We start from the raw sequence: 20,665 nt of genomic DNA on the forward strand, positions 1-20,665 counted from the left end.
ATATTTTGAAAAAAAGTTTGTTTCGGTTTCGGTCGCTTGACGGCATATAGGCTTGACGGCGTCACGGAAACGATGGAGATGCCACAAATAATTTATGTGTCTTGATTAGTGCAACATTTATTAAGTTATATTATCTATTAGAACGGTCGGGAATACAAAAATAATATTTTTCTCTAGTATCTCATCTACTGAATTCACTTTTTTTTCCCATCTGCCAACACTGCGTTGGCAAGATGCTAACCTCAAATCCAAATCCAAATCCAAAAGCAAACACGCGATCCATCGCGGCCATTTTATTCGAGTTTCTTTTGTGTATCGGTTCCTAGTGTATTCCCTCGTATTCGCGTTTTCTACTGTAGTACTGTACCGCGTATTTCTGCATCTTTCCCGTGTGTTTTGTTTTTTGTACGTTTCATTCCTCGCGTCCCTCCCAGTGGGCATGTTCGCCAAAGTGAAATTTCTGCAAGATGGCAAAGTATCAATCGTCCAGACAGCTCTTGTGAAGAACTTTCATCCAGCCAACGTGGCTGACTTTGAAAGGAGGACGACTTACAAAGTATTTTGGGATGGGGACGAAAACACTCGAGGTGGATACTACGATGCAGAGATCATCAAGCTGGCGGGTGAGTGATATATCCACAATGGTGGTTCAACCCTCTAGACACTCGTTTGTATGGCAGTTATGCGAATTGTCACTGCACGTCTTGGGCGAATGCACACACGGCGGAGAGTACCGGGTCGGTCAAAAGGAGAGCAGAAAACAATATTAAGTGCATGTAATTAATTAGCGATACGTTATTTGACGTTTTAAGATGTGTTGAGCAAGTATGTTTATTGGAAGAATAAGGCTATACGCACGACGTCCTGCACCTCGACCAGAAAGGACTCGCGACGCGAAAAGTTTTGGTTCTCGTATAAAACCAGCTGTCAATACGAGATTAGCGAAGTTGCACGGAGAGACACCGTCCGTCTTTCGCGGTGAGGGCCATTGCGCACTGGCGCTCACTGCCTACTAGCCTCACCCAGTGCCCGCCCACGTCGCGTGAAGAAATGGAACTCTTCGTCGAGAGGTGGCCAGTCATCTCCGCCACTCGCTGTCATAATCCTTGTTGTATATGTGGAGTCGGGGCGGGATGGGGCGGGGGTGGCCGGTCGACGGTTCTCGGGGCGCCGCCGGCGCTGCGCTGGAGCTTGGAGCGCGCCGGACTGGGGTCGAACACATTCGAGTAGGATGTGTTCAGCCCTAGCTCGGCGGGTCCCGGGCTTTGGCATGGCTCTGGGGGCCGTCCGCCTGCTGTTCGCGTTTCTTTCCGTTTCTGACTGTGCATAGTGTTGTTGTCATTAGTGTTTATTGTTTATCTACCTCCCTCCCCCTCTTTTGTTGTTGCTGTTATTTATCTCCCCCCCCCTCTTTGTTGTTCCTAGTGTTTATTGTTCATCTACCCCCCCCCCCCTTTTTTTTAAATCTAGTTTGGGTTTTGCAGGCTGTCTGGCTGCCTTTGGCCTTTCTGCCGCACCCCCGTCTCTCCCGAGTAGAAATAAATAAAATGAAATGTAGCATAGCATAGAGGTAATGCGTCTCCCTCAGACACAGCGAACCCTGGTTCAATCCCCATTGTCAACTTACTTTTCTTTTAAATTTTTTTTTTTTTTAACATTGTGTTTTGTCGAGGCATTTAGCAATATTTACATTTCTTTTGTACGATTAACACTGAAAAAACCGAATGTTTTTGACGAAACTTCGCTCAGCTAATTGGTTTGGGACTCCCTTTCCAGAGGTGCATGGGGAACAGCGGGGCTTGGGTTGCCCGCTGGATGCTTCGAAGCGGGGTATACGGGGGGTTTAATAGTTTTATATTTAGCAGCCAGCAGTTGCATACTGTCCTTGCGAGCGGCGTGGATGCAGGGGGGGAGGGGGGGGGGTTATCCCACCCCCCCCCAGCATCCACACTGTTATCCCATCTACCTAAGTCCCTAACCACTCATGTTCATCTGTGCTGCTAAGCACAATTGAAATTGCTCCCGTGCTTGTCTAAGACACGCGCTGAAGTGCAATGAAAACTGATCTCAGCTGCTCCTAGCCTGCTCCAGAACGTAGTTTTAGCTACTCCCGACCTGCTCCAAAACAGCTGTTTCGGCTGCTCCCGTGGCTGCTCCCAAGTACATTTCATGAGTTCCACCCCTGTCTCCGTGTCGTGCGTAAAGCCACTTCCGATCAAGGTGCACGACGTTGTGCGTATAGCCTTAGTCTTATTGCAATTGTTTGTTAGTGTTCACTGAGCAGGGAGTGACGTAGATACAAGCGTTCGTCGGCATTTTTAGTACAGTTCCAATAGGTCAGTGGTCTCAAACTCGTTTGAGGGTGAGGGCCAGATAGCCCATACTGGAAAGTTGGAGGGCCTCCGTAAGACGGGGGGGGGGGGTAGGGGGGGGGTGAACATTTTAATGAGAAGAGACCTCGTGCCCTATGCTTTTTGTAAACTCACAGTTTTGCCAGTGACATTTTTAAATTTGATTTGTGTATATGACAACTTTGGGCACTGACCTGATGTGATAACAAAAATTAAAACTACACTGCCCCGCCAACGTGCTGGCATTTTTAGTAGAACAAGAGAGCAAGTAATCTATCGTTCCCAGCTCAACATGTCTTTAAAAAACAATAATTTAATTTGGCAGTTCTTGAATTCCTCACTATTTTTATTATAACACTCTGAACAAATACTCGTCTTTTATTGTGATGTTTTTTTGAAGGTGAGAATCCCGAGCTCATGGCATTATCTTTAGCACTTGCTCCTGCTAAGCGAGAGTTTGCGCAGCCGAAATGTATCCTTCAACGAATAGCTCGAGGTTGTAGACAGGTAGCGGAATTTTCGTACATTACAGAAAAGCTGGGAAGCAAAGAATAAAGCGAAACAAAGGGCAAATTAACAGAGAAAAGTATAAACCATGTGAAGAGGTGAAAAGAGCGGAGCTACTTTCCGAGCGAAAATGAATCGACGAGATGAGATCACTATGACACATGTCATTTCTAGCGCTCGAGACATGAAAATCGCTGAGGAGCGGGCCTGCGGGCCGCTTCTCAGCGAGTCGCGGACCGCGTGTTTGAGACCCCTGCAATGGGCAGACTGCCAACTGTCAAAAATCAGCAGGAAAGTATATTTAAGATGGCATTTCGAATTTATTTGTTGACTTCTGATCACATGTCCACTAGATACCAAGGAGAAGCTGTCGGAGCCATCAGCCAGGCGGGAACGGGCATCAGAACCAGCAGCCAAGCGGTCCTCCAGCTTAGAAAAGTCAGGAACCCTGACGAAAGTGAGTCATGATACCTATTCAGGGGTCACACTGCGATTTCGAGACTTCAGACATATAGTTGTGGGAGAGTCTCAGTCGCTTCCAGAACGAACAACTATAACCTTTTTTCCTTTCTGCATTTTTTTTTTCAACTTTTACTGTCCCGAGCAAGCCTTGCACTGGAGCAAGATTTCGTCCCACTGGTTCTTGAGAATTTTCTTTGTTTTAAGACGATCAATGGTTTTGCCTGAAAATACCTGACCCATTCCGGCAGTAAAATAGAGAATTTTTATTTCAGTGTCCCTTTAATGGAAATCTTGCAAATGAAACAAAGTACTGCAAGTATGTGCTTGTTTAGTAAATCACCCTTTCCGTTTCAGAAAAAAAAAATCTGAGGTGCGGTGTAAAAAGCCAAGTTGAAAAGGAGCTGGTGGAGTATCTGGGTGACTCGGAGGAGGAAAAGGAGGAGGAGAACCCAGAGGTGCTGAGGTTGAGGGCCAAGCTCGACAAGCGGGCAGCAAAGATTCGCCGCCTGAAGGCCGAGAACGAGGGCCTGCTTAAACTAAACCACGAGCTGCAGCTTGCTCTTTGCGCAAAAGTGCTTGGAAAAGGTAAATGCTGTTTACTTAGTTCACAATATGTAGATAGTGATCCTGCATCCATTTCGATTGTACTGGTGTTTTGATGGAAAAGGTAAAAGGATACTCAAATCTAAAAGAAATGCATAAACATTGCCAGGTGTCGAAAGCGCGGCCACATTGGTTAAAAAGAGAAACATGAAAAATATAGAGTGGGCAAGCTCACAAGGCATGAAAGCTTAAAAAAAGAAAGATATGTGCAATCCCCACTTTAGGGGTGTGGTGAAACTTGCTACCATCTCATGCAGCAGATTGCCGACAACTCATGATCATCTTGTACAGTGCTTTTTCTTGACTTTAACACGGCTTTAAGAAAGTTGTCAAGAACAATTCCAATTACACCAGCAGCCAGTGGGTGCGACAGCATTATTTGATTGAATGGGCGCGAATGAGCACCTTTGTATTTTAGACGGCAGCTTGTGCCGCCTGGTCGGTGGTAGCAAAATGCATGAGTGTCGACTACGTATGCAGCCATCTGCTATATGGCACAAGCTCCTGTGTGGTACAGCTGTGTATACTATTGCAACAATACCGAATGGTTTGTAAAGTTTGTGTATGCTGTCCTTCTCGATGCCAAACTTCATATCATGCTTATTTGGTAATTCTCGAAATTTATGGACAATCAGGTCTAAACAATGTCTGGGACTCTAGGTTTATTCAGTGTTTGAGTTATACCGCTGTCACACGGGAAAAATAATGTCATTACCAGCAAATGACATTCGGCCTGAAGTGTCTTTCGTTTGCTGCCATACGGCAGTATTTAATGACATTTACTGGAAATGGCATTCACTACTGATTGAGTTATGCCGAACTCATTCGCAGTCACTTTCATGCAAACTGTGTTATCTCGACAGCAGAGACACTGTAGGGCGCAGTAATCTGAGATAATAATAACAAAAGCTTTTAGCCTTTCCACTTTGGTGAAGAAGGAAGACCAGCGGAGTTGTACTATGGTGGGAATGAAGTAATGGCCGGCCACAAGTCAGCAAGCCAGAGTGGAAAGGCTCGAAAGGTTGCATCAACTATGAGTGACGGCGGCAAGCAGACAACCGACAAACACAACACTCTGGACAGCTACGCCATCTATGAGTGACGGCGGCAACCAGAGTTTTGTGTTAACATTTCTTTTGCGGTGGACACGATCCTGGGGAAACTAGCCCTATAACAGCTCCGCTGTAAAAGGTACAAATTACGAGTTATTCAGACATATGTTAGTAGATATGCATTTTTTTTTCTTTTTTTAACTAAAAGACAGTAGAGTGCAGAATGTAAAATAATTACTCGTGTTCTCATCCACCAAATTTGGCGCCTGATGGTCGGCCATGTTAGTTTTAAGTCGACAACGGCGGTTTCGGCGTTTTGATCACGTTTTGGCTATGGATCTCCCCGCTTCAATGCGAGCTGCTTCTGAGGCAGAAAAACCAAATCAGAAAGCCCACTGGTCTGCAGCTGAGACGTTTGCCCTCGTAAGAGCAGGGGAAGAACACTTGTAAGACTTGAGCCACCGCAAATGAGCACGCGAGCAAACAGTGCTGAACGTTTTGCAACATGTTTTGCAGCTCCCACTTTTAATTTGTGTCTCTGCAGTTCTGTGCGATCTTTCGCACGTAGACACATTAGTACGGTTGCCAGAAGTCAAGCACATGCAAAATCACCAGGTTCACGCTCTAATAACAGCCGTGGCACCACAGGGGCTATGTTGCTACATCGCAATGTAGCTTCGGCTTCGAATTGCTGCGTTGGTGTCCAATCCGGAACCTACAATAATGCTAATAATATAACAAAGTAATACCATCCAGCGTAAGATCTGCTTATTATTGTGTTTAAATAATCTAGGAGACAGTTCCAAGCTATAGACCAGGGGTTCTCAAACTGGGTTCCGAGAGCTAGTCTCATGGGTTTCGCAAACACCTAAATTTGACCTTCCTGCCCCTCCGTCCCCCACGCCGTGGTCTGCGCGGCAGGATCATGCAAAGCGCCTTCATCTCACTTTGTACTAACATTGCGAATGATATGGTGGCAATATATGAGAAGCAAGCGAAATTGCCTACGATTGTGCTTCTGTTGCTTCTTGGACGGCAAAAATTTGAGGCAGTTTTTTTTGGTTTCCTGGGGTTCCGTGGGACCAAAAGGTTAGAGAACCCTGCTAAATGTTTAAGAACCCTGCTACAGGCAGTGCTTTTTTTCTAAAATATAATAATGTAATAGTTTGCTACAATGACTGGTGTTCAATCATCATCATGGAGTCTAATGACGTTAAACATGTATGTGCAGCACGGTCTGCAAGAATAATGACATTCGCTGAAAATGACATTGATTTCCCTGTGTGCCAGGGGTATTGCTGACATACCGAAAGGTTACAACAATTGTGAGGATGGCTGTTGTTGAAGAAACATGTACCTAGTGTCGTCATTTGTATTGTTTGCAGATGTACAGTTCATGCCCAGGTAGCCGTTATAATTAAGGGAAGCAGCCTAATGGCTGACTTCCCTTAATTTGCCATCCACTGCTGGTTTATTGTATGTGGGACAGACCTCTTTTACTATTGATTCAGGTGACATTATTTGGTCCCAGAAACAGAGTGCATTTATTGCAGATGGGTGAAACTGTTTCGGCATAGCATTATATTGAGCCTTTTAAGCGGGAAGTTTGATCCATGAAAGAGGTCATTAGATGGAACTGATACATATTTCTAGTGTGCTAGGCATGATATTGGATGTTGGATTATTCTTAGCCCTTCCTGAACAAGTGCCAGGGGTCGCTGTAACAGCGGCTGTTCAAGCGGGGATCTCCGTGCCCATTGGAGGTAAGAAACATTTAGTAGTGCTTGTCACCAGCATTGTACTGAGCTTTATGAACAACTGGATTATTTTCAGCCTCACCTAGGCGAGTCCCAGCTCCACCTAGGCCAGTCCCAGTGGCAGACGCGGCCAAAGATGGTAAGAAACATTTAGTAGCGCTTATCACCAGCATTGTGCTGTGAGTTTTATGAACAACTGGATTATTTTCAGCCCCACTTAGGTCAGCCCTAGTAGCAGCTGCGGCCAATGGAGGTAAGAAACATTTAGTAGCACTAATCACCAGCATTGTACTGCAAGTTTTATTAACAACTGGATTATTTTCAGCTCCACCTAGGCCAGTCCCAGCCCCACCTAGCCCAGCCCCAGTGGCAGCTGTGGCCAGTGGAGGTAAGAAACATTTAGCAGCTATTATTTTATCAGGATTGTGCCTTGTGTTTCTAAAAATGAGTTGTTCTCAGCTCTGTGAGTGACGCATGTGATCTTGCTGTTGGCGATCTTGCCTGACGCACGCATTACTTGGGTTTGGGTGCATCTGGCGGGAGCTTGCTACAGACTTGTAAATTTTTAGATAATTAGTCAAACTTTTGGACAAGTGGCAAAGTGAATCGTATTGAATCAGCTTTATATGGTGACGAAATCACTATGAATATGCATCACAGTGTTCATGAAAAGTTCATGCAGTGATGGTTATCTGCATAGTGACGACAAAATTAAGCACATTTTGACATAAAGACTGACAATATCTTTGTGCTTGGTACTGCAGCTTTAGTATGAATGATTTAGTAAGAATCAAGGTTGCTTACTGCTTGAGACCATTTATCACTAAGACAAGCTTTGCGATCGTAGTGTTTATTTGTAAAGCCAGTCTTTAGGTAATTGCAGTCACACGGCCAAAGTTGTTTTCTACGACACAGATTGGCAGAAAGTTACGAACATAAACTTTTTTATTTTTTGCATATTGTTTCATGTCACGATTTGAAATGTGACCATGTGCTTATGCCAGATATGGCTAGCAGCGACCAAAACGAGTCGCAACTAACTGGTCCACCTGACGCAGAAAGAGAGCCGATTGTGCAGAAAATGCGAGTGTGGAAAGCAGCTTCCGAATGCCAACACTCAGCATAATGTCATGCTGAGTTCATAGCGTTTATTCTTCCTTGGGGTTGCTCTGTTTCACCATTCACGCAACGCTTTACGGTTTACCGAGCCTTCTCCATTTCACAAAGGCCACTAGAACAGTCGGGCGTTACAAGGAAGACAAAGAAAACTAAATCGCCTAAAAATAGCATGAGGACCCAAACTGGCGCCTGCGACAATATATCCTCATGATTTGTTGATGTGGAATGCCGCGCTTTCTGCCTACACCCCGATGCGCATGAGTAATGCTGCTAGGGGGCACACCGGATGGCTTGTAGAATTGTTGTATATGGTCCTTTCTAGTGCCAAAATTCATGACTTTATATGAAGTTACTAGCCAGGGCTGCTGGAAACACCTTTCTCTGACCCGACCTTTTTGATCAGTTGCAGGACTACCTGCGGGAGATGCTGGAGGGCCCGACTGCCCACCACGTAAGTTATTTATGGCCCGACCTTTGGGTACTCGGATGTTTATCGTACTAACAGAACCCATACTTTAGTCAACCGGCGGAATCTTCCTGTACCTCCCATTGGGACTCCAATTGCAGACGGCAGCGCCAAATCTCCCCTAACGGGCGTTGGGTTTCTCCAAAAGGAATAAGAAAAAGACAAAACAATACGCGTGCTGTCGTCATGGCAACCGCTTGGTTATGGGGGAGGGTGTGAGAAGTGTTGTGCCTCCTCTACCTCTCTTTCAGCCTCGGCGACAAAAGGATGCAAGTTCGTTCGGAGTTCGAAGCAGCCTCCGAACTCCAAACGAATTTGCATCCTATCTTGTTCTTCTACAAAACAATGTAATCTTTTGTAGAAAAAAAAAAAAGTGTGCGTTTTTTGCGAATGTCTGACGCTTCCGAAACGATTGCACTTGACTTTGCGTCGTTCGATTGAGATCGGCTTGGCAGCAGTGCATGTTCAGTGACAGCCACTTCTCATTAAATCGTCAATCAATGGATGCAGAGTGCGCCCAGCCGGTGCTGTTTCGCGGCTTAAGATGTGCGCACATCGCCATTCTGAGCACAAGTCCAAACTTCTTTTGCAAGTTCTTTTTTTATTAGGCACGCTTTTTATACAGAAAAAAATTTTTACTGCACGGCACAACAAAGTAACAAAATCTACACAAAACTACTATTCAAGTATTCACAGACTTGCAATCACCCATTTAACTTTGCAGTAGTTAGCGACTGTGATTCGATCGCCACGGTCTCTCGCAGGTTCCTTCTGCAGCGCCAGCTGCTCCACGCACATGCTAGCGAGCTGCGGTGCTCTAACACCGATATTGCCTACACCGCTCATTTTAAGATAAATGCCCTGTCCCTTCTGACCTTCTACAATAACTCTACCATAATGAAACATGCAGCAGCAAGTTTTCGGCAATCCGAAACTGTATAATCAAAAGTATAGCAGCCCGTCTTTACCTTTCGTCATTCGGGAACCCAAAGGACTTGGCAGAGCTGTTGCCACTGGAATTAGAGCACCACTGAGTCGAGCAATAGACAAGGTTCCGTTTGCTCGGTGTACTGGTAGAAGAAATAGACCGATAACCAACAGGTCTATTTTAGACCTGTTGTATGCCTTCACCATCCTCGCCTTGTTCTTAAGAATGGTTATAAAGCGTGTGCATCTCAAAACGGCCCAAACTACTGTGGCGCAACGACAAGAACCCCTCCTGATCAGTGACGCAGATCAGGAACTCTACGCGAGATGACAGTGGCGCCTTTGGTAAGCGTGCCAAAGCTAAAAAAACAAAGTGCACAGACTAGAAAAAAAGGAAACAAAACAACAGACGTGTGCCATGTTCGTTTTTGCTGCTGGATAAGGATGCCAACTTGTGCCGCCTAGCAACTAAAAAGTAAACCTGGAAGACCAAATCGGCCGGGCAGGCAAGCGCGAGCGCTCTTATTATCGGATTATATTTTACAGCGGCGCTGTTAAGGGCTTGGTTCCCGAGGATCGTGTCCGGTACAAAACACTTGTCGACAAAAACGCCTCTGGACAGCTACTGCCATCTATAAGCGACGGCGGCAAGCACACAACCAGTCTGGTGGCCGCCGTCGCTGGTAGATGGCGGCAACCTTTCCAGCTATCATAGAAGAATGGATTGTTGGGCGGCGCGTTGGTGGGAATTCATCGTAGAAAACAGTGCGAAAACAGACGACGACAAAGAAGAAGCACACGTAACGAGCGCAGCGCTCGTCACATGTGTTTCTTTGTCCTCGTCTGTTTAGCACACTGTTTCCTACGCTCTTGTCAGTTTCGGTTTGGACTTACGATGGGTCAGCCGCGTGCCCTTTTGGGGAAAGAAGACTGGCTGCGGAAAGAGCGGCGACGTACGCAGCAGTGCGAATGGGTCCGTAACCACCGCAAAGCCGCTGTCGCCTCGACTTCACTACGTCGAGCGCTTCAGATTCCCTTGCCAAAGAAGAGCACATCGCTTGCCTGGAAAGCCGCCGCCGAGAACAAAACCAGCGATGTAAAGGGCGTGGGCAGGCCAACACCACGGATGACGATCGTGCCACGGAGGCCAAACGCAAGTGCGAGGCCCGGCGACGACTGCACTCCACGCCGGCAAAACAGTTGCCGGGCGCGACGGTGATGTTCCAGAGGGAGTCCGTGGATTACCCGTCTGGCGTCTCGTGCACCGTGTGCGACCTAAAGCTCCTTCATGTTTCGAAAGTAGCGCAAGGTGCATCGATACACGAGGCACGTGCAGCCCTTGGGAAGATCATGGTGGCACAGCGCAGCACTGAGTTAGATTTCAAACGCCATGAATTTCTCAGAAGTGGGTGCGGCACATGCCTCGAGCATTTCTGCAACAATGAATGGCGCCACTTTTCCCAGGATAGACAGGCTTTAGTGCAACCGACTCTGGGTCAACGGAGACGTATCCACGATCGGCGGCGTGTCGGACAAGAAGAATCGGGAAACGGGCGCGTGCGCGTTGCAGCAGTGTATCGAGTGCAGCTCCGCTGGTCTTCCCTCTTCACGAGAGTGGAAAGGCTGAACGTTTTTCATGAAAAGTTACGGAACCATGGAAATATTGCAAATTATACATATATATGTATATAATTATACAAATTTCAAACCAACCAAGATGAATTATCGGGGTTCTACTAGATGTTTTACTGCGTGTTCCACTAGTGAAGCTCTTGCAAAGAGTTTCTTCAAGCTCCTAGAGTATAGAAAAATCTGAATACTAACATGATCCTGTTTGCATTTGTATTAATGTTCAAATTCAAAAGCTTTACACTGTCATAACTTTAGTTAATGTGAAATTGTTTTTCAGTTGCTGAGGTGGACGGCCTTGCTAAGAACGAGATCGTGGATCACACCATCGGCCTCCAAAATGAGGAAGAAATGGTAAAATAAAAATTTTTTCGCAGTTCCATGCAATGTATGGTATACCGTATAATCGCGTGTCAGGGCCGCACCCCCATATTTAGAACAAAGCATTGCAAAAAAAAAAAGAATTACTGAAATTATTTGCGTATGCACCGCACCCCCTTGTTTTTGAGGCGTGCCGACTGTAATGCCACGTTTTCTATGAATTTGTATCGCTAGGTGGCACTAGCCTCTGCCGGAGCACATAGCAGCACGTGTCCGCATCTCTGATATCTGCTCTCCACTCATCCGTATCACCGTATGGCATAATGGCTGTCGACCTCGATCATGGTCGGCGGCACAAATGGGATGCGTTTGTGTTGCAGCAAGCCGTTGAGAAAAGATAAAGGATATGTCAGGTTCCGTGGCAAGCGCGAGGAATGGGGATTTAGCGGGCTCGGCTCGCGCGTGCACTAAGTTTTCGAACACCACTGTATGCTTTGCGGAGGTTTCCTTTTGTTTTTCGATTTGTGTCAAAGTGTCGCAATTTGTCTGCCTTTTCGCGCAATCTGAGAGCTATGGGCAAGTACCACTTCAACAGTCATACGGGATTGAAGTCAAAAGTTGCCGCGCATGCTATCAAGTACGGGAAAAAAAAAAAAGATGCGTATTGCGCAGTATGTAAACTAATTAAATCCGACTGACGATTGAGTTTGAATTCCGGAGTGAAGGCGTTTCTGACCAGTGCAGCCGAGTGTGCTCATGTACGTTCATTTCGGAATGTGGATACAGATATTTTTTTATTTTTTTTAATCCGTGTATGGGGCTGCACATAGAAAATTTGCCCTCAAACCGGGAAAAAATAGTGCGGCCCTTACACGAGTTAATGCGGTACATTAAAAGAACAGGGTGGTGTACGCACAGTAGATTGAATTGATTGCTACCATAAGCCTTTAAAACATTATTGTAGCCAGGCTCTTAATTGTAGTTATAGCCAGGGCCTGCAAATGTTTTATTGTCACGCTCACATGATGCAACTAGGGGTTACATACCTGTTTGATGCAAGTGACATGAAGCTTTGTGGGCTCATCAACTTTGCAGATGCCCATGTGGATGAGAATTTAAAGGTAGTACTGTTTTAAATTTAAAGGCCTAAATTTTATACCTGTAATTATTTAGTGCTTTTTAGATGCACCTTCTTGGAGAATACAGGACTACTTTGTGTCAACTCGACTGGTATGTGTAAAACTTTCTCGGTTTTGTTTATTGCAGATCCATGCTGGGCAAGGAGTCTACATCAATCAAGAATCCTGGATGGAGATGCAGAAAGCGGAGAGCGACTCTATGTTTTGTAAAATCACGGCCTCTTCCATTTGGCCAGTGGAAGTGCTTTTAGAGAAGTCAGTGACCGGCACCCTCTCAAACAAAGCAAAAGCAGCGGGGCAAGAAAAAGCATTTGCCCCACTTACTCCGCACAAGGTGCAGGCTCTCTCAGGTAAGCAAGCATTTTGTTTAAAATCTTGATACAATCCTCGCGGGGTCGCGTAAAATATTTCATGCTAAATTCGTATCAACAAAAGCGAAATGAAATTTATATTTTGAAGCACAAGGAATGCATTACCATGGATTTATTTATGGCAGAAAATATCTTGTATGTAATTTGCACGATTCTAACATGCCCCCGATAGTAACACACAGTTATATTCAACCCATGAATATTAAAAAAATTGGTGCCGATTCTACTGCGCAGATAAAATATGACGGCTGAACAACATACACCTCATAGAAAGCATGTTATCAAACTCACATACTCGAAAGTGCCCACACTGGGTGCTATTGAAGCCCTACATCGAACACTCTCGATATTCGGTTCCTTTGTCTTTCCAACCAAGCTCGCATGTCACCGTGGACCACACCGAAGACACGACCAACACCACTCGGTTTTCTCTTTTTGCCAGTGCGATCACTTTTTTTAGAGGTAACCTTAAAGTAAAATTGGTTTTGCTTTTCCAAGGTTGAACCACGATTCCATAAGATCGCAAAAACAAAACAGCGAATTTGGATTCAGATTGGATTTGATTTGAAGCATGTGTTGATGGTGATGGGGCTGGCCACTTTGCACAGTTCTTTTAGCATTTTGTTTAGTTTTAGTTTTTGTGTCCGATTGTAAAACGCATTTAATTTTGAGCTCACGTCTTTGAGTAAACAAAGTGCGGCTGATCCCTGGCAGCAGCCGGCAATCAGCTGCCCGGAGCCTTGGGAGCTTACAGTCACCGATTGTGGCCTCCTTACCATTATCAGATGCGGGGCATGCATTCATATCAGTGGTTGCAGCATGTCGAGGTATTTGGAATACCAGAAAATTTTCACTTTGTATGCATTGCGCTTTGACCGGGGAATTTGTGAATTCATTTCATTCTGAAATTCATACCAATTAGTATCACCGAGATTTTACTCTAGTAGGTTGTCCGCTAACACCCGGACGTGTGACCTGCCAAGAATGAAAGTCAAACATAACAGATAATAACCGTAAATAATAATTGCACATTTTTATTTTGAAAAGATGGTTTTATTTTTCGTTCTAAGCCGCAAACTCGAGCAAGCGCTCGAAGAGAAGTCAACGGAGTGTGCGATGCGTCGTGGGTTATCCGGCAAAGTTGCGGTTCGGTTGCATGGTGGTGTAAACATGCTACAGCCTAGCCATTTGAAACACCTTTGGGCTTTGCATGGACCAACGTGGACTAAGCCAACTAAGCGCCCACGTGTGAGATAAGTCATGTCTAGGTCATCGTGTTCAGGGCGGGATTACTCCAACAGTTGAGTTACCTCCAAAGAGCGGCGCTGCTCCGATGTGTAGTGCAGCTACGTAGCGGTTTCTGTTATGTCACCACTATGTCACAAGATCTCTAACCTTGCTAGATTACTTCCCAACGAAGCTTTGGGGGCATCCACCAGGTGCACATTGAAAGACTGTTTAACTAGCTTTAAATTTAGTTTTCTCGTGCCTTTCAACGAAAGATTGTTGTTTTCAAGGTGATACTGCAACTTAGCCCATATCCAAGCTAGCAAATGAGCTCTGGAATTCCGTTTCCGTGCCCCTTTAAGATTTACTCTAAGCTACATTCTGGACTTTGTGTAACTTCTTGTGCAAGCACATTTTTTCGAAAAGCACCAATTAATTCCTAGAGGAATTTAACTTCGGCATTATGAAAACTTGTTTGTTTTGCTTTATCTACTTATTTTTCTTAGTGGGGACACATGCATCAGATTAAAATTCAAAGCAGCATGTTGAACTAAAAGAGAAATGTGCAAAAATGCAGGAACAAACATTCCCTTGTTTTTAATAGCCTACGCTACGAAAGGTATTCACTTATATTGGCTATTAGTTTCAGGGAAGAAAAGCAACATAAACTGTTCCTCTTAGCATTTGCATTTAATTTTCTTATGGTCATAATCGACTTGCTGACATGTATATTCGTGGTGTGAAATGCACTTTTTATGATGTATGCCAACTGTAGGGGGTAAATGTTCTGAACTCATTTAAACCATCAGTTTCTCTTTTTTGTTCAAGTGACTCCGAACCTAAGGATTGCTTTGTTATGGAGATCTCAGATTGTTATATTGGTTAAGTAAAGAAATAATGATTTGGAGTCTTTTAGAAGGTTAAGCAAAAACAAGCAGCTATAATATCCTGAGGGTAACCTAACTTAAAATTTAAAGTTAGGTGAACATATAAGGTAGACTACCTCATAGAGTGCTACCAAAAAGGGTTATAAATATTGTAGCCAGGCCATGAATGGACGATCTTTTAAGGAATGTGAAAGATTGTTTTTATATAGAACTGCACTGGTTGTTTCTGCTGTTCATAATTCTATTTTTAAATTCTGTGGCCTGTCTAAGCTGTTACCACAGCGAGAGATGAGGACCAAATGTAAGCAGTTTTCAGTGTTCATTGTCTACTTATCTCCAGTTGCAGCTCCTGTTTCTTACAAAGTCACTGGCCTAGCAGTGAGATTTATAGACATGGGTTACCTGTTTTGTGCTTAAAAGAATCTAACGAAAGCCAGGGTGGGAGTGGAACATGCATCAGGATGCTGCGGTACTTTTGCTTTTATGGTAATCTCTGAACTGTCTAAATTCTAAGGTGCCAGCTGCCAGTTAACTGCTTCCATTGAGACTAATTTACACTTGGTCTTCTTAAACTATGACCCTCCAGCCTGTGTGTATGGTGTTCTACAATGTTTTAAAGGGATGCTGAACAAAAATCTGGATTCCGCAAAACACGGCGGCAAAAGCGTGCAACAGGATGCTACGAACACCAAAACATCACTCAGACAGAGATATCTCGAATGGATGACCGTATTTAAAAAAAAAAAGAGGCGCATTTGACAGATATGTTTACGTCTTGTTTTTCCAAGAAAGAGAGGGAATGGCCTCGCGTCTTCTCCGCCTCGCCGCTTTGAGGGGGCAAAGCGAAGAAAGGAGGAAACGAGATATCTTCACATCACGTGCCTCGTCGGCCTCATTCAATCTCAACCTCTTTTTCTAAAAATACGGCCATCCATTCGAAATGTTGCCTTACTAGTAGTGTTGTAGGGATTGTAGCGTCCCGCCTACAGCTCCTGCTCTGTATTCTGAAGTCCAAATTTTGGTTCAAAATTCCTTTAGGTCTGAGCACTGCAAAGAATTATTACCCTGGATTTTCCATATTCCAGGCTGCTTTTGGCTATACCTAAGGGAGAGGGGGTACCGCCAGGCTGAAAGGGCAGCCCGGCACCAGAAGATGCGCCGGTACCTGTCCGAAAAGCTGTCGGATCTGAGGAGAAATCGCTAAAAAGGTATGTGCTTGTATAGTATAACTTTCTTAATTAAGTAACATACTATTTTGGGTCTCAAGTTTACAAGCAATTATTTTAAATTATGGTATAGATAAATTATTTAGAGGTTAATATATCTCTAAATATTTATGCAAACAACTTTAAAGTAGTGTGTTGATCAGCTGACCACTTGAAAAGGCTGTGGGTTGCTTGATTGCTATTGCTACTCCGTCAGGCTGTGCTCAATAAATCCCCAAAACGTTGCATGGTAACACAATTACAATGAAGCATGTCACTCTTACTGTCCCTCTGTCGTCTCTCGGCCCACTCTTTTGTTGACGTATGTCAATAATCTTCCTGTGTTTGGTCTCATTGGTCACTAAATTGCCCTTGATATGTCCAGGCTCATCCCTTTGCCCTGTCCTGCCCCAACGTATGGTCCCGCCACGGACTGCTCATGCTGCTGCAGGTCTGCCATCGCTTGCACTCGATGCAGCCTTTTCACCGTTTTTTTTATATTAATTTAGCTTAAGTTATATATTGGAAATACTGTTGAAATGGAACAAATGTATTATTGCAGCCAATACGAGCTGAAATGCCACTACGCGTGGCGCACGATACTATGAGAGTTGTCTCTCGGATTGTTCAGTAAACCTCAGCATGCGCTGAGGTGGAGACAAATCGCTTGCGCTCATTGCACCACTATGCCGTTCCGTGTCAAAATCTAGCTCATAGTGGTGCAATGAGTGCAATCAGCAATCTGCCTAAACCTCAGCAAACACTGAGGTTCGCTGAAAAATCTGACAGGTGGTGCTGATAGTACCCCATGCCACGCGTCATGGCATTTCAACTCATATTAGTCACGATGTTACTTCCTCAAATGTTGTGGTTTTTCTGTACCATATGCTCCCAGCAAAGCAATGTATAATGTCATAATTTCATAATAAACATATCAAAGCAACGCAGCTTGTTTGACTTTATTCTTATTAGTAGCTGCATTTGCCGTACTCATACATCAGGCTGGTGATTACTAGTGTGCAGTGGACAATATAATTCAATTCTAAGTGGGACATGCATTTCGTCACGCTCCAAACATGGCGTAATTAAATTTCCACATTATGCATTCACATATTGTCGTGCTTTGCACTCAACCATTTGTTTAAGTGGTGGCCAACTCGAACTTCAATGTTTCAAATTAGCCATCAAACCACCATAATCCAATTATTAAAAATGGACGTCCCAAAATACGACAGGTTATTCGACCATCAGACCATCAGACCATCAAACCATCACACCATCAAACCATCAAACCATCAAACCATCAAACCATCACACCATCAAACCATCAAACCATCAAACCATCAAACCATCAAACCATCAAACCATCAAACCATCAGACCATCAGACCATCAAACCATCAAACCATCAGACCATTAGCCGTCCCAAAATACGACTCCATCAGACCATCAGACCATCAGGATTTTCCTGATGGTCTTTTCGATAGGGGTCTCTCGTCAGGCCGTGCTCTCTCCAATAATTCGCTTTAAAGAGGCAATAGCCGAGATCGTGGTCACGGTGAACGAATAAAACGGCGCCAAACGTCTCTCGTCAGGCCGTGCTCTCTCCAATAATTCGCTTTCACCGAGGCAATAGCCGAGATCGTGGTCACGGTGAACGAATAAGACCGCGCCGAACGTCTCTCGTCAGGCCGTGCTCTCTCCAATAATTCGCTTTCACCGAGGCAATAGCCGAGATCGTGGTCACGGTGAACGAATAAAACGGCGCCAAACGTCTCTCGTCAGGCCGTGCTCTCTCCAATAATTCGCTTTCACCGAGGCAATAGCCGAGATCGTGGTCACGGTGAACGAATAAAACCGCGCCAAACGTCTCTCGTCAGGCCGTGCTCTCTCCAATAATTCGCTTTCACCGAGGCAATAGCCGAGATCGTGGGCACGGTGAACGAATAAAACGGCGCCGAACGTCTCTCGTCAGGCCGTGCTCTCTCCAATAATTCGCTTTCACCGAGGCAACAGCCGAGATCGTGGTCACGGTGAACGAATAAAACGGCGCCGAACGTCTCTCGTCAGGCCGTGCTCTCTCCAATAATTCGCTTTCACCGAGGCAATAGCCGAGATCGTGGTCACGGTGAACGAATAAAACGGCGCCAAACGTCTCTCGTCAGGCCGTGCTCTCTCCAATAATTCGCTTTCACCGAGGCAATAGCCGAGATCGTGGTCACGGTGAACGAATAAAACCGCGCCAAACGTCTCTCGTCAGGCCGTGCTCTCTCCAATAATTCGCTTTCACCGAGGCAATAGCCGAGATCGTGGTCACGGTGAACGAATAAAACCGCGCCGAACGTCTCTCGTCAGGCCGTGCTCTCTCCAATAATTCGCTTTCACCGAGGCAATAGCCGAGATCGTGGTCACGGTGAACGAATAAAACCGCGCCAAACGTCTCTCGTCAGGCCGTGCTCTCTCCAATAATTCGCTTTCACCGAGGCAATAGCCGAGATCGTGGTCACGGTGAACGAATAAAACCGCGCCGAACGTCTCTCGTCAGGCCGTGCTCTCTCCAATAATTCGCTTTCACCGAGGCAATAGCCGAGATCGTGGTCACGGTGAACGAATAAAACGGCGCCAAACGTCTCTCGTCAGGCCGTGCTCTTTCCAATAATTCGCTTTCACCGAGGCAATAGCCGAGATCGTGGTCACGGTGAACAAATAAAACCGCGCCAAACGTCTCTCTTCAGGCCGTGCTCTCTCCAATAATTCGCTTTCACCGAGGCAATAGCCGAGATCGTGGTCACGGTGAACGAATAAAACCGCGCCGAACGTCTCTCGTCAGGCCGTGCTCTCTCCAATAATTCGCTTTCACCGAGGCAATAGCCGAGATCGTGGTCACGGTGAACGAATAAAACCGCGCCGAACGTCTCTCGTCAGGCCGTGCTCTCTCCAATAATTCGCTTTCACCGAGGCAATAGCCGAGATCGTGGTCACGGTGAACGAATAAAACCGCGCCAAACGTCTCTCGTCAGGCCGTGCTCTCTCCAATAATTCGCTTTCACCGAGGCAATAGCCGAGATCGTGGTCACGGTGAACGAATAAAACCGCGCCAAACGTCTCTCGTCAGGCCGTGCTCTCTCCAATAATTCGCTTTCACCGAGGCAATAGCCGAGATCGTGGTCACGGTGAACGAATAAAACCGCGCCAAACGTCTCTCGTCAGGCCGTGCTCTCTCCAATAATTCGCTTTCACCGAGGCAATAGCCGAGATCGTGGTCACGGTGAACGAATAAAACCGCGCCGAACGTCTCTCGTCAGGCCGTGCTCTCTCCAATAATTCGCTTTCACCGAGGCAATAGCCGAGATCGTGGTCACGGTGAACGAATAAAACCGCGCCGAACGTCTCTCGTCAGGCCGTGCTCTCTCCAATAATTCGCCTTCACCGAGGCAATAGCCGAGATCGTGGTCACGGTGAACGAATAAAACCGCGCGAACGTCTCTCGTCAGGCCGTGCTCTCTCCAATAATTCGCTTTCACCGAGGCAATAGCCGAGATCGTGGTCACGGTGAACGAATATAACCGCGCCAAACGTCTCTCGTCAGGCCGTGCTCTCTCCAATAATTCGCTTTCACCGAGGCAATAGCCGAGATCGTGGTCACGGTGAACGAATAAAACCGCGCCAAACGTCTCTCGTCAGGCCGTGCTCTCTCCAATAATTCGCTTTCACCGAGGCAATAGCCGAGATCGTGGTCACGGTGAACGAATAAAACCGCGCCAAACGTCTCTCGTCAGGCCGTGCTCTCTCCAATAATTCGCCTTCACCGAGGCAATAGCCGAGATCGTGGTCACGGTGAACGAATAAAACCGCGCCAAACGTCTCTCGTCAGGCCGTGCTCTCTCCAATAATTCGCTTTCACCGAGGCAATAGCCGAGATCGTGGTCACGGTGAACGAATAAAACCGCGCCGAACGTCTCTCGTCAGGCCGTGCTCTCTCCAATAATTCGCTTTCACCGAGGCAATAGCCGAGATCGTGGTCACGGTGAACGAATAAAACCGCGCCGAACGTCTCTCGTCAGGCCGTGCTCTCTCCAATAATTCGCTTTCACCGAGGCAATAGCCGAGATCGTGGTCACGGTGAACGAATAAAACCGCGCCGAACGTCTCTCGTCAGGCCGTGCTCTCTCCAATAATTCGCTTTCACCGAGGCAATAGCCGAGATCGTGGTCACGGTGAACGAATAAAACCGCGCCGAACGTCTCTCGTCAGGCCGTGCTCTCTCCAATAATTCGCTTTCACCGAGGCAATAGCCGAGATCGTGGTCACGGTGAACGAATAAAACCGCGCCAAACGTCTCTCGTCAGGCCGTGCTCTCTCCAATAATTCGCTTTCACCGAGGCAATAGCCGAGATCGTGGTCACGGTGAACGAATAAAACCGCGCCGAACGTCTCTCGTCAGGCCGTGCTCTCTCCAATAATTCGCTTTCACCGAGGCAATAGCCGAGATCGTGGTCACGGTGAACGAATAAAACCGCGCCAAACGTCTCTCGTCAGGCCGTGCTCTCTCCAATAATTCGCTTTCACCGAGGCAATAGCCGAGATCGTGGTCACGGTGAACGAATAAAACCGCGCCGAACGTCTGTCGTCAGGCCGTGCTC

At 46.1% G+C, this 20,665-nt stretch overlaps 1 protein-coding gene and 2 long non-coding RNA genes across 3 annotated transcripts; all 3 read left to right on the forward strand.

Annotated features, from left to right (window-relative positions):
• Positions 1-279: 279 nt before the first annotated feature.
• LOC121834708 lies at positions 280-3,315 on the forward strand. Its single transcript, XR_006077318.1, has 2 exons — positions 280-623; positions 3,212-3,315. It is a non-coding gene; the product is annotated as an uncharacterized LOC121834708 (long non-coding RNA).
• Positions 3,316-3,602: 287 nt separating this feature from the next.
• Positions 3,603-11,236, forward strand: LOC120838091 (atherin-like). Its single transcript, XM_040207846.1, has 8 exons — positions 3,603-3,627; positions 3,675-3,905; positions 6,667-6,738; positions 6,809-6,871; positions 6,944-6,985; positions 7,058-7,120; positions 8,255-8,302; positions 11,154-11,236. The coding sequence occupies exons 1-8, from the start codon at positions 3,603-3,605 to the stop codon at positions 11,234-11,236; spliced, it is 627 nt and encodes a 208-aa protein (XP_040063780.1).
• A 1,229-nt stretch (positions 11,237-12,465) lies between these two features.
• On the forward strand, positions 12,466-16,948 carry LOC120838089. The gene is made up of 3 exons (XR_005715033.3): positions 12,466-12,683; positions 15,904-16,026; positions 16,409-16,948. It is a non-coding gene; the product is annotated as an uncharacterized LOC120838089 (long non-coding RNA).
• Positions 16,949-20,665: the final 3,717 nt, after the last annotated feature.

The sequence above is a fragment of the Ixodes scapularis genome, unplaced genomic scaffold (genome assembly GCF_016920785.2).
Source record: "Ixodes scapularis isolate PalLabHiFi unplaced genomic scaffold, ASM1692078v2 ptg004242l_1__unscaffolded, whole genome shotgun sequence".
In the NCBI taxonomy this organism is placed as follows: Eukaryota; Metazoa; Arthropoda; class Arachnida; order Ixodida; family Ixodidae; genus Ixodes; species Ixodes scapularis.